General features: G+C 36.1%; 1 protein-coding gene across 3 annotated transcripts in view; it reads right to left on the minus strand.

The window, feature by feature from the left end:
* SMARCAD1 (SWI/SNF-related, matrix-associated actin-dependent regulator of chromatin, subfamily a, containing DEAD/H box 1) overlaps positions 1–13840 on the minus strand; it is a 90403-nt gene that overhangs the window by 27017 nt on the left and 49546 nt on the right. For all 3 annotated transcript variants that reach the window (XM_040237842.1, XM_040237844.1, XM_040237843.1), the window contains exons 7-9: positions 5907–6008; positions 4848–4929; positions 3134–3525 (exon numbers count right to left, since the gene is read on the minus strand). In XM_040237842.1, the coding sequence (XP_040093776.1) occupies positions 3134–3525; positions 4848–4929; positions 5907–6008 (576 nt within the window). The remainder of the gene's footprint in view (positions 1–3133; positions 3526–4847; positions 4930–5906; positions 6009–13840) is intronic.

A 13840-nucleotide genomic window follows, 5' to 3' on the forward strand; every position in this document is an offset into this window, starting at 1 on the left:
CACGTGAGCTAAACCTTGTTTGCTTCGTTAACAGTCAAAGAAAACTGCACTTACACTGATCTAAATGTTATGGAAGTAAATGCATACATGAAAACATTTTAGGTTGAGTTATTTACATAGAGTTAGCTACTCATGAATCTTCAATTGATCAGTATACACTACTGTTCTGATTAAAGTATAAAGGTGCAACATATAAGATTATCATAGACATAACAGTATCTCCACCTTACTTTGCACAAAGCTAAATAGAAATTCAGTAAGTGGTGGATGAACTGGTGCCATCAAATGTGTGAAATCTGGCAATAAAAACTCCAATTTTACATTAACAGTACATGTTTTTAAACTAATAACATTTTGGCTGGCTAAATTTCCAAAGTCTACATGATTTAACAATGTGGCTTCTCACCATAAGCACATACTTTACTGCTATTAAGCAGAAAAATAAGAGAAATGGAAAAATTATGAGGAAAATTGGACAATCTTTAGATTTTGATTTTTATAAAGGATATAAAGCTGCAAACATAAATACCCTCACATAATGCACTTATTTTGTTAAAAAAACATAATTTTCCTCATGTAAAATAAGGGTGACTAGAATATCTCAGAGTATTTTTTAAAAGTGTACTTCTCTGACAAAGTCATAATCATATTGTTCAACTTAACTTTTGTTTTAAAAGACACTAAGATAATTTTCACATTCAAATTAATTTTATAATAAAATAAGACAATGAAATACTAATGATTACATGTAACCCATCAACGTCATGGAGACTGTCATCTCGGCAAAAATCATAATTAAATAGATGTGTAGACTTGATTTATTGGCTCAGTTTGCACTGTAATGAAATATCTAATGAGTTTTTAAAGTTCTGCCAAATTCTCCAATCCTTAAGACTAAAATAAGCTTCAACAACAATGTCTAGTTTACTAGACATTTGTACACTGCTCTTAACATGCCTTGTAATTTTCACTTGAGTATGACTGAGGGACATAATTAAAATTTCAAATAATTCTCATAGGAATTTCTAAAAATAGTAGTTATGAAAACAAAGGTAAATGCTATTTCTTTTGTTTCTGTTTGAAGTAGCTCACAGGTGTGTTAGCAAGCCTCTCTGATTAATAGGGAAGAAGTAAACTATAACATGCATTTTCTTTTTTTTAACCAAAATGTACATAATACTGACTTTCCTTTAATAACTTTTAAGACGTTAAATTGCTCTTTAAACTAGTCTCATTCAAAATTCTAAAGTAACTGAAAAGAGAAGTTTAAAGTCCTAAACAAATTAAAACGTAAAGCTCATACACACTGACCTGCTAATTTTAACTGTTTATTTCCCAAAAGTTACATTTACTTTTACTAACATTTACTAACTTTTCCCAAAAGTTACATTTACTTTTTTTTTTTTACTAAAGCACTGTATATGCTAAATTCAAGTGGCCAAGTTTGCTTTTCAACTGCTATATAAAATAATCAACATAATATGAATGGCTAGTGAAAACAGTCTCTGTATTCAACTTTAAGAAAGGGGGCAAGATGCTTTAGATAATCTCTAAATTCATGTCAAGACTAATTTAAACTATGCCAATTAATTAGTAGGGGAAATACGCTTTCTACATGCTAAGTTGTTGAATATTTTTCAAAGCATCTGGGACATATCAATCTGCTATAATTTACTTTTACTGTTTGTGGGCAAGTAGTTACAGTGACTAAACACACTGGCACAGATAATTGCATTCCTTATTAAATAAATCAGAATCTCAACAAGCCTGAGCAACCCAACTCTGCAACAACACAGGAGACCATTCAAGACTAAAAGAAAGAAAAAAAGGAAGAAAATAAGAACAAGAAAGCCCTTCAGCAAATACTTTAACAAATAAATCACTTAGGCAAAGCCAAACAAGTTTTGAAAGGGCCTGCTTTGACAGATGTTCTCTGTAAAAGCAAAAGCTTTAGGCAAAATGAATGTCTTTATTTATTTATTTTCAAAGACACAGAATATTAGTAATGTTGTTTCTTATTTTTCAAATATTTTAATTTTTAAAAAATTGCTATTTACAGCCATTGTTCAGGGACCTTCCCCCACTGCCACTTCAAGATACTCATCAAGGGAACTTAGGTTCACACAGATTTGACCAAGTACAAAATTAATCACAAAGCAATTTTACTCCCTAAATTAAGAGAATAAAACTTAAAACTTTATAAAGCATCAAGAGTTACTTCATATTCTAAAGCTATAAAAAATCATTTATATTGCTTTCACAGCAGGGCTTGTTTAGAATTCATGCTTGAAAAGCCCACATTTTCATAAAAGATAAAGCAAAACTTAAAAGACAAGAGTTCTTATTTTTTTCTGTATGAATAAGATTTGCTGAGTGTTGACATTTATAAAACTCAAAATACAGGTATTTTAGATAAAACTTGTTTACAGGAAATGAAATTCCAGAGAATGATCATGCAAAGTGTACTTACCAATGCTTATGCCTTCCCTTCACCTAACGCTTGAATTCTAGGCTTCCACACACTTTTCTATCTTTCCACTTAAAAACGCTGCAGCCTGCTACACTCCATAAAATGGCCGCGTTGTTTAACCAAGAAAAGCATGTTAGAGATTGAGCTGTCACTTTTAAAAGAAAAAGAAAATAAACAACTACTTCTTTTGTGGTGAAGCATAAAACACTTAGGCTGGCATTTTGAATCATGGAGCTCCCCTGGATGTTGCTATTGCTCTTCAAGTAGTAGTTGTAAAATTTCTGCCACATTCTTGCTTTCTGCATGGTGTCTCAGCAGTAACAGATCAGAACAGGCTAGCAAACAACTCCTTCCTTAATGGTAAGCTCTAATTTCTTCTTCTGCAGTGAAATGAACCAAGTTTCTATGCAAAAAAATGAGTGACAGTATGCCCAGCCAATCAGCTTGGGGTTTTTCAGGAAAATCACCCCCTAATTCATTCAAAATTAGGTCATATGACACTATTTGAAATACTATTGGCTTAGAATGGTAAGTAATGTTTGACTCTACACAGGATAAGGCCACCCATCTATGCTTCCCTAGGCTGAAGACACCTTGACTATGAACGGTACAGTGAAAACACACACACACTCACACAGGGGGAAAAAAAAAATGTAGCCTTACCAGAGCTTCCCAACTATTAAAGGGCCGGAGTTCTGTTATCTTCTGAGCCTTTTTCTGAGAACACTGAGGAATCAAAGTAAGTTCACCAATTGAAGCATCTTGAAGGAAGTGGAGGATTTTACCTTTATAGCCATCCTCCATCACTTCTTCACCACTACTATAGTCCTCGTCTAGCGAACTACCGACATCAGAACCTGAATCATATTCAGAGTCTTCAATAACTCTTTTAGGATTAAATACATTTTTTTTACGTTTCTTGTTAAAACCATTTTGTGGTTTCATGGAACATTTCTGTTTCAGTTTTGTTTTAGTTGCATTTTTAGTATAATTTTGACTTCTTGAAGAAACCTCTTTTCCATTTGGAAACTCACTCGGTGAAGCATATTGCATATCTGAGTACAAAGAAAGACAAAAATAACTATATTAGAAAGATATAAATTAAATATAAAGATATAAGACTTCATATAAGATTTCATATAAGAAAAATATTTAAAACAGTATTCATGTGTTTTTCAATGCAGAATTCAATTACAATTTATTGTTACATCTTGATTTACCTTAAAGAGAAATATTGAAGTAGAGTATGAAATTATACAATGAATTATTAGTTTCAAAAACAGGTGATAACTTCTTAAAATGAATTAAATATAAATCCTCATTTTCTATCAAAGATCCTCAGAATGTAAATGGCAGCTGCATATACATAAGAAACCCACGATGGTATTTAGCAGCCCCATCCCCAGGCCAAAACTGATGGGTGTTAGAAAAACAATGCTCATCATAAATTAAAACTATCCATTTTATAATTAATTTTCCCATCACCCATCTCCACTATTCATCTTTACTAAAGATGGTTCTTTACTAAAGATAGGTTCATCTTCACTAAAAGTCATTTACATATATTATTAAAAAGCACCACTACTTTATCACTGATTAATCTGTTATATTCCATGGATTTCTAAGATGTCTGTGATTGAAGGTACATTTACTTTACATACTAGTAAGAAATATGAAAAATTAATCTATAATCATTATTTTATTATCTAGAATGCTTTACTTATTCAAAGAGCTTTGAGACTTGTACATTTTCATACATTCATTTTTGTACATGTATTAAAAAATAAGAAAAATAAATTGAATTTCTTCACATTCGTAATCCTTCTCTTCTGAATCTTATTTCAGACTCAGAACTGATGATATTGGTGGCTTTCTTTTCCCCACACAATACCATTCTCTGTGCCATCAAGAGCACTTGTACAGCATTACCTAAAATAATTCATTAATAAAAACAACAAAAAACCTACAGCCATTGTGTTGGGATTTTAAAAAACTGGCTTTGTAATTAAGAAGAGCTAGTCTACTTGATTCCTACTTAAGAATGTTACTAAACATGTGTTGTTCAACTTCTCCCCACTATTTCTCTACCCTTAAGTTCCTAAAGTTAAAAATATTCCACTATGGGATCAGTGACTTTCTTCCATGCCAGCGACACTCACCTTATAAGTTTCTGATACTGATGCTTTTGATATTCATATAGTGTAGGTGAGGACATCTATCTTACAGTGATTACAAGGAATACAGGGAACTGGTTTCTAATATCTCTTGCAATCTCATTCTCTGGTTATTAACAATAGGTTTACTATTTTCTTACATACTACAATATAATATATTGGGAAGTATGAATTTTCTATAATAATATAGAACAGATAATTACCTTGGTCTTCTGCAAATACTTTTAAAGATTCTAAAGCCTCTGTGTACATCCATTCGTGTTCCTTGAGTACTTCCCTTAATTCCTAGAAATAAGTCATTGATCTTTTTATTAAAAATCGAGAATTAATGACTTGTTGAAAAGTTTTAAACTTTAAAAAATAAATCACTTAAAAACTTAAAAGAATTCATATCTGATGATTTCACACTTGCTTTTATGTTGCTCTTTACAAATGCTTTCTGTATATACAATTTCACTTCCATAAATATACAACAGTCTTTCTTCAAAGGGAAGGAAGCTTGACAGTTTTTGCATTTCTACTCTTGCTGTGGAGTACTCTGAACACCAGACTATCAAAAAATGTTTGCTCAGTTAAACTTCAACATGCAGTTAAGCTTTTTCATAAACTGATAACTTCAAAATGTAATTTAAACATATGTAAAGAACCAGTATAGCAACAAGACTTTGCCTTTAGCTCATCAGAATTTAGCAGATGTGCAGATACCTGAATAAATCAATACAGGTACAAATGTATTCTCAATGTGAAACAAATAATGTGTTTCCAAGTACAATATGATAAAACAGAGACTCTTTTAGTAATGGCATGCTTGGCATGGGTCTTTACTGACTCTGAAAGTATTTTTACTACCTAGCAAATAAACTAAAGATTATGGACTATCAAGGCATTAAAGTGAATATTGCACTTTAATATTCTTTACAAAAAATCAAAGGTTGAGAATATGAAGAAAACTAAAAGAAGTTACTTGGGATTATAGATGACTTTGCATTTTATGTATGAGTTGACAACTATTACTACAATTATATTTATTAAGCTTACATGATGTTATCATTATAATGTTGATATTATAGTACCAAGTAAGGCAAATAAACAAGGTAAACAAGTTATACAACTATGTTTTATAATATTGATAAATAAGAGTTAAATATAATTAGAAAAATGCAAAAATCACTCTAAGCTTTTCATGCAGTTGACCTCAAAGACTACCTATTTTGTAATACAAACAGCACACACTGATTAAATACCTATATATGAGTACTCACCTCTTTATCAAAATTGGGAAATTCCTTTTGTAATTTCAACACAATACTTTCCTGCTTTTCCCAGTTAGTGCTAGACTCTGCAGATTCATTTGACTCTTCTCCCTAATGGGGACAAAAGAAAAGAGAACCAATTTAAGAGATCATCAGGAAAAACAGTCTTAAGACAGTCACATTTGTATTTTAACTTGATTTGAAAGCTTTCACATTCCATCAAGAAGAATTCAAAAATGCTTTTTTTTGTTCATGTGAAAGCTGACAAATTTACATCTTAAGAATAAAAATATTACTGATTTAAGATCACTCAAAGACCCTGACTACATATCCAGTAACTCATACTTCACTCATATTAATACAGTGCTCAAAATGAGAGATATTTGGTAAAACTAGAATGATACTAAAACTAACTTGAAATAATTCAGGTATAAATATTAACTGATGAGTCACAACATAAAAGTGACACAGTAACAAAGAAACTTGTATGAAACTAAATAATATATAAATTAAACATTAATTTGGGAGTAACTGGCTACTCATACACTATCTCTTTCCTCTGTCACTTAACTTCATTTGAAGAAACTGGTTCCACATTTAAATGAAAAACAAACAAACAAAAGAAAACAAGATCTCTTGGGTTCACATATAGGAGTAATCTTGTATTTTAGTCAACCTAAAAGCATCTATTTACATTGCTAAGAACTGTACCACATGCTCTACACACAAAAGAGAAAAAAGTAGTCTCACACTTTCTCTTCTACCTCCTTTCTTGTCCAACAACAGTGCTATTTTTTCTTTCATTACCTAACAGAGAAATACCTAAATTGTGAGCAATACCTCCCTCACAAACAGGAATAAGAGGAAGTTCCACTAGATAGAGATATAAAATGCTAGGGAAGTTAGGAGTAGGAAGAAGAAAACTGGACATGTTTTTTGTAATAGTAATTGGCCTGTTTGGGCTGGAGCACAGAGATTACGGAAAGGCTATAAGGTTGAAAAATTAAACCAGAGCTAATAGTGCTTAAGGCCTAGAATGCCAAACTGAGGTCAGTCTTCATTCAGAAAGCAATGAGATTTTTGAGAAGGGGAATAATGAAACACCAATATTTGGAGAAAGCACTGAAAAGCTATCAAAAATTCATACCGCCATCCTTGCTTTACAGAGAAGATACTGAAACTCTAAGAACAATCCTTTTAAAGGTCACAGATGGACAATGACCAGCTAAGGTACAAACAGAAACTTAGGTATTTAGATCAGTGTTTTTCCATTACCTAAGTGTTTCCTAAACTTTAGTTATTCCCACAGAACATTCGTGATTTTAAATAAGTCAAATGTCATCAAAGGATGAAGGATAAACAAATCGTAATATGCATATAAAATAGAATATAACTCTGTCCTAAAAAAAGGGAGGGGTGAAATGAAGTACTTATACATACTACAACATGGATGAACCTCAAAACTATTAACCTAAGTAAAAGAAGCCAGACACAAAAGGTCACATATGATTACATTTATATGAAATCCTAAGACAAAAAGCCAACAGGTGGTTGCCAGAGGCTAGGGGGAGAAGAGAATGGGGAGAAACTGCTTAAGATATATAGCATGATATTACTGGGTGATAAAATATTTTGGAACTAGATAGAACTTATATTTGCAAAACATGGGGAATGTACTAAATGCCACTGAATTTTTAATGGTTAATTTTACGCTATGTGAATCTCATCTAAAGAAAAAAGTTATTTGGAAAATAGTAACCAGTCCATCCTAGAGGAAATCAGTCCTGAATATTCATTGGAAGGACTGATGCTGAAGCTGAAACTCCCAATACTTTGGCCACCTGATGCAAAGAACTGACTTATCTGAAAAGACCCTGATGCTGGGAATGACTGAAGGCGGGAGAAGGGGACGACAGAGGATGAGATGGTTGGATGGCATCACTGACTCAATGGACATGAGTTTCAAATAAGCTCTGGGACTTGGTGATGGACAGGGAAGCCTGGCATACAGCAGTCCATGGGGTGGCAGAGTCAGACACAACTGAGCGACTGCACTAAACTATCTTTTGGGAATTAAATATATTAAAGCACATATTAAACATTCAGCAGGTTGTGTGTCTATCATTTCCTCTTTGATCTTGGACCCCACACTTCCGTCAGCTCTGCTAATCCCTGATGACTGAAAATACCTATGCAGTTCAGTGGTTATTCTGGAGCTTCACAGAAGCCAGGTGATACATGAACTCTGGGCTCAAGTCATATCAGATGGCTCAAGAGTTATGAATCACTCCTGCAGTTACACTTCTAGTTTCAGAATGCAGAGTCGGAACTGACATATTTGGCACTGGCAGAAATTCCACATCAGCTCCTTGACCCACAGAGTAAGGGCCATAGCTGTAGAAAATACCAAATCTAAGGCCCTAGAACTGTCCCTCTGACAAAGTAGCAACACATATCACTGAAGGAATTGAAGAGATTGGCACCACCATCCCAGATCCCAACGTAATGTGCCTCCTTGGCCTATACCAAAGCGAAATGGGTCTTAGAGAATTATTTTAGATTATCATACGCAAACAACAGATGATGACCCCACATGCAGCTCCTATACCAGATGTATTTTTACTGGAGAAAATCAATGTTACTACACAATTATTAGTCTAGCAGTAATTAAGGAAGACAAGAAGAAGCTATTTTTACCTGGGCAGGGTAAGTGATGCAGGGGCAGGGTAAGTGATGAATACACACACCTTCATGCTTTCAGGGCTATAAGTCTCAACTCTGTTTCAAAAATTATTACCTAAGGACTTTGATAGTTTTGCAGAGTCCACAGTGTATCACTTTGGTCCTCTACAGTGAAGACATCACGTAAGTTGGACTTAACAAGGAGGAAGCAGTGGTTGTTTTTAGATGGCCTTAGTAAGATATATGCATGCTAGAGTGGCAAATATGCTGAATGCTCAGTCTCTCAGTTATGTCTGACTCTTTGCAACTCCATAGACTACAGCCTGTCCAGGCTCCTCTGAATTTTTCAGGCAAGAATACTGAGCAGGGTGTCAAGTCCTACTCCAGGGGATGTTCCCAACCCAGGCACTGAACCCATGTCTCTTGCGTCTCCCAGAACTGCTAGGTGGATTTGTTACCACTGTGCAACCCGGGAAGCCTAACACCCTCGAATTCTGGGGCCCACCACTTTCATGAACCACATGGAGGTCCAACGTGAAGCATGCTGCAAATTTTACTCTGAAAAGAAAAAACAAAAGACAAATGGCTGGACACTGCTGCCTCTGAGAAAGAGGTACAACACTTTAGTCGACCTCTTGGGATGCTGGAGGCAAGGTATACTTCAGTTCAGCGTATGCTACTCTGATCTGTTTATGAAGAATCCGTAAAACTGTTAGGAATGGGCCTAGATTAAGAGGAGGCTTTGGAGTAGGTCCAGGATGCAATGCAAGTGCTTTGCCACTTAGGTTTTGCGACCAGCGAGTAGACACAGTGCTTATCAAAGAATATGTGGCTCATGAGGACATTGCCTAAAGTCTCTGGCAATCCCCAACAGGAAAATCACAGCAGAGACCCATGTGGCTTCAAAGAAAGGTCATGTCCTCTTCTGCTGACAACTACAGTCTGTTCCACTATAACATGACACATCCATTTTCAAAAATTATTGCACCATGCAAAATCATGAAAATAAAAAGCCACTGGGCTGAGGAAAACTGTGTTAGAGGTATCACGTTCAAGAATTTCATCAGTTTAGTTCAGTCACTCAGTCGTGTCCGACTATTTGCCACCCCGTGAATCGCAGCACGCCAGGCCTCCCTGTCCATCACCAATTCCTGGAGTTCACTCAGACTCACGTCCATCGAGTCCATGATGCCATCCAGCCAATCTCATCCTCTGTCATCCCCTTCTCCTCCTGCCCCCAATCCCTCCCAGCATCAGAGTCTTTTCTAATGAGTCAACTCTTCACATGAGGTGGCCAAAGTACTGGAGTTTCAGCTTCAGCATCATTCCTTCCAAAGAAACCCCAGGGCTGATCTCCTTCAGAATGGACTGGTTGGATCTCCTTGCAGTCCAAAGGACTCTCAAGAGTCTTCTCCAACACCACAATTCAAAAGCATCAATTCTTCAGCACTCAGCCTTCTTCACAGTTCAACTTTCACATCCATATATGACCACAGGAAAAACCATAGCCTTGACTAGATGGACCTTAGTCGGCAAAGTAATCTCTCTGCTTTTGAATGTGCTATCTAGGTTGGTCATAACTTTCCTTCCAAGGAGTAAGCGTCTTTTAATATCATGGCTGCAGTCACCATCTGCACTGATTTTGGAGCCCCAAAAAATAAAGTCTGACACTGTTTCTACTGTTTCCCCATCTATTTCCCATGAAGTGATGGGACCGGATGCCATTTCATTTTCTGAATGTTGAGCTTTAAGCAAACTTTTTCACTCTCCTCTTTCACTTTCATCAAGAGGCTTTTTAGTTCCTCTTCACTTTCTGCCATAAGGGTGGTGCCATCTGCATATCTGAGGTTATTGATATTTCTCCCGGCAATCTTGATTCCAGCTTGTGTTTCTTCCAGTCCAGCGTTTCTCATGATGTACTCTGCATAGAAGTTAAATAAGCAGGGTGACAATATACAGCCTTGACATACTCCTTTTCCTATTTGGAACCAGTCTGTTGTTCCATGTCCAGTTCTAACTGTTGCTTCCTGACCTGCATACAGATTTCTCAAGAGGCAGGTCAGGTGATCTGGTATTAGTGACCCATTAAAAAAATAGAAGGAAATCTTAAAAGAAGGATAGTGCATTTTTACACATTAAATGATTAAGAAATGCATAAATACTCCAATAAATATGAACTCAAGTCTGCTTGGAATGTGAGCATTGGAACGGCTATAGCTTATGAGTTACTATGAAATAGTAAATGAAGAGTTACATGAAAATTAGCAGCAATGGAAAGATATGTGTCACTGTCCTTGTGTCATCTCTACTGTATGGCTGAAAATATAAACATTATGTTAAAAATAAGAAAATAGATAAGATCAATAAATGTCAGCTACTTTACTAGCCTCCTGTTCTCATATTAAAAGTGCCTGGAAGGTTGAAGATTCAACTGCATGCCATGTACAACTCTCCTACTATGTTCAGCATTAAAACCAAATTTGTATCTTCACATCAGTACAATTGTTTTCAGTGACGTTTAAAATGCCAGTTAAAACTGCTAATCTGTCACGATATAGCTTGTTGAATTTCACTGTCACTGTCCTCATCATCATCTACATCCACATGGCATCAGCAGGTTTTTGGTGAGATAAAAAGATTGGGACCCTAGCTCCTCAATATCCTCATTTTCTAGCTCCTCAAATCCAATCTGTTTTCCTAAACTAACACTTGTGAATTTAAAACATTTCTCTGAGGGTTCAAGTTCTTCAAAATCACAAGTCACTGTGAAGAAAAATTTTCCACAATACATAACGCAAACACTCTTTTGTCATCAGTCTAGGCTTCTAAAAATGGTGGCAATGACTACTCCAAAGTTAAGTTTCTCAAAATTCTAAAACCATATTTGCATCCTCACCTTCAATTACAGTAATCAGTATCTTAAATGGTCATAGTAAGTCATAAATGCTGCTAACACATTTTTACTAAAGGACTGTATCAGAGAATGGTTTTTGGAGGCAAATGAAAAAAAACTGGGGTTGAGTTCAGCTTCTGTAGAGGGACAGGCTTGATGAATTACAAAAATTTTAAAAGCTAAGTGTTTTCATTTGGGTCCTATTTTTGCAATAATTCTCTATAGCAGAGAAGAATTAAGTAAATATATCAATGCAGATTTGGCTGGTCCATCCATTTTTGCTACAGCCAGTCCATGGGTCTCTAAGGATTGGATACGACTGAGTGACTTCATGTTCACTTTTCACTTTCATGTACTGGAGAAGGAAATGGCAACCCACTCCAGTGTTCTTGCCTGGAGAATCCCAGAGACGGGGGAGCCTGGTGGGCTGCCGTCTATGGGGTCACACAGAGTCGGACACGACTGAAGTGACTTAGCAGCAGCATAGTGAACTCCAAGACTGACTTGAACAGTTCTCTTAAGAGGTTCTGTTTGTTAAGTGATAAACTACCACTAGGATTCCCTGGTGGCTTAGTGGTAAAGAATCTGCCTGCCAATGCAAGAGACTTGGGTTAGATCCCTCGGTTGGGACGATTCCCTGGAGAAGGACCTGGCAACCCAGTCCACTACTCTTGCCTGGGAAATCCTATGGACAGAGGAGCCTGGTGGGCTCCAGCCCACAGGGTTGCAAAAGAGTTGACACAACTGGCAGCTAAACACCAATAACAAAACTACCACTGTCTTCAGCTCCAAATCTCTACCTGGAGTTGGTGCTGAACATCACAATACTGGTACTTTCAAAGCTTTACATTCTAGACTACATTTTCTATCTTTCAGATTTGAGTCTTTGATGCATGTGTTCATTAACAGATACCCGTTTCATCAAAATTAAGAATTTATTTCAATATACAGCTGCCTTGCCAGTTTACTGCTGCACCACTGTTATAAAATTATTTTGTAGTTTCCTCATCTGCATTCATCACTTGGTGTGACAGCTGATGGCCTCAGAATTTGTAACATCATTTAAAAACACTACAGCAACCACTACTGACACTAAGAGAAGGCAGCATATGGTGATTTCCTATTTAAGATCTTTATATGCACATATAAAGGTACACATGAAAACGGCTGTTTTGGATTTTTTCATCCTTTGGTTTTTAATCCAGATGTTGAATCATTTTCACTTTCATTTTTTCATGCTTCTTTTTATTGACTTCATAGCATTTTAAGGTGGCCCAGCCACTAACTTTCATTATTTGTGGCACTCTGATGGTCCACAATGTGGATTCCTTTATGCCTGTATCTACCACATGTTCTCATTTCTTTCCCAACATTTGTTTCAAGCCTCTCCTCAATACTTTCCCTTTTCTTATCCATTGCCTGGTATTTATTTCTCTTTTTTTGGGCCATATCCCACAGCATGTGGGATCTTAGTTTCCCGATCAGGGAATGGACCTGTGTCCCCTGACTTGGAGAGTGTGGAGTCTTAACCACTGGACAACCAGGGAAGTCCCTGCTTGGTATTTTGGAACCATGATGTTTAAATATGTTTGAGATGTTGAATGAGTGCTTTCTTCAAATAGAATACTTCACAAATGTGAAAGAAGAGAAAAACACAAACTTGTAAACTGATCATTGTGAAACAATTCTTGGCTTGAAAGGGGGGTCCTGACAAGACCAAATGGCTGGCATAGAGTATCAGGTGACCATGAGATGGGAGCTGTTATGTGGTCTGGGTGTGTGATCTACCAAGACTGTATCTGAGCATGAGCAGCAGCATCCCATCCTCAAGCAGAAAAGGTGATGGTGTATTTGAGACTGGACTTAAGTAGGTTCAGGAAGCACAAATAAGCTGCATGTACAGGTGTCTCAGACTCCCATGGGACTGAATTCTGCTCTACTATTGCCCCTCCATCAACATCTATTGCACTATGGGAAATTCTTGATGTTCAGAGAAAGTGGGAGAAAAATCTTGAAATTATTTTACAAAGAGTTTACATAACTCTTAGTTAGAACCAGCTGAAAGTGAACAATATAACAAAATTCCACTTACGACAGCAGTGCTGTACACAACTTTGGGTAGTTAAACTTATTGTCCATTTTATATAGAAAGAGATGGCCAGAAGTACAGATAAATGATATATCATGGACAGTAACTCAGCAGAAGAACGAGAGTGGAAGATCAGTGACCAGAAGTCTGGGGAGGAGGTGCACTATAGAAGTTTTTCCTGAGAACAAAATATAAGGATAAGAGCATCCCATATGAATGCTCAGCAAAGGATGTCTAATGTATAGGAAGGAGCTTTTAATAATCATGGGGACAAGATGA

Source organism: Oryx dammah, unplaced genomic scaffold, assembly GCF_014754425.2.
Source record: "Oryx dammah isolate SB20612 unplaced genomic scaffold, SCBI_Odam_1.1 HiC_scaffold_3, whole genome shotgun sequence".
Lineage (NCBI taxonomy): Eukaryota > Metazoa > Chordata > Mammalia > Artiodactyla > Bovidae > Oryx > Oryx dammah.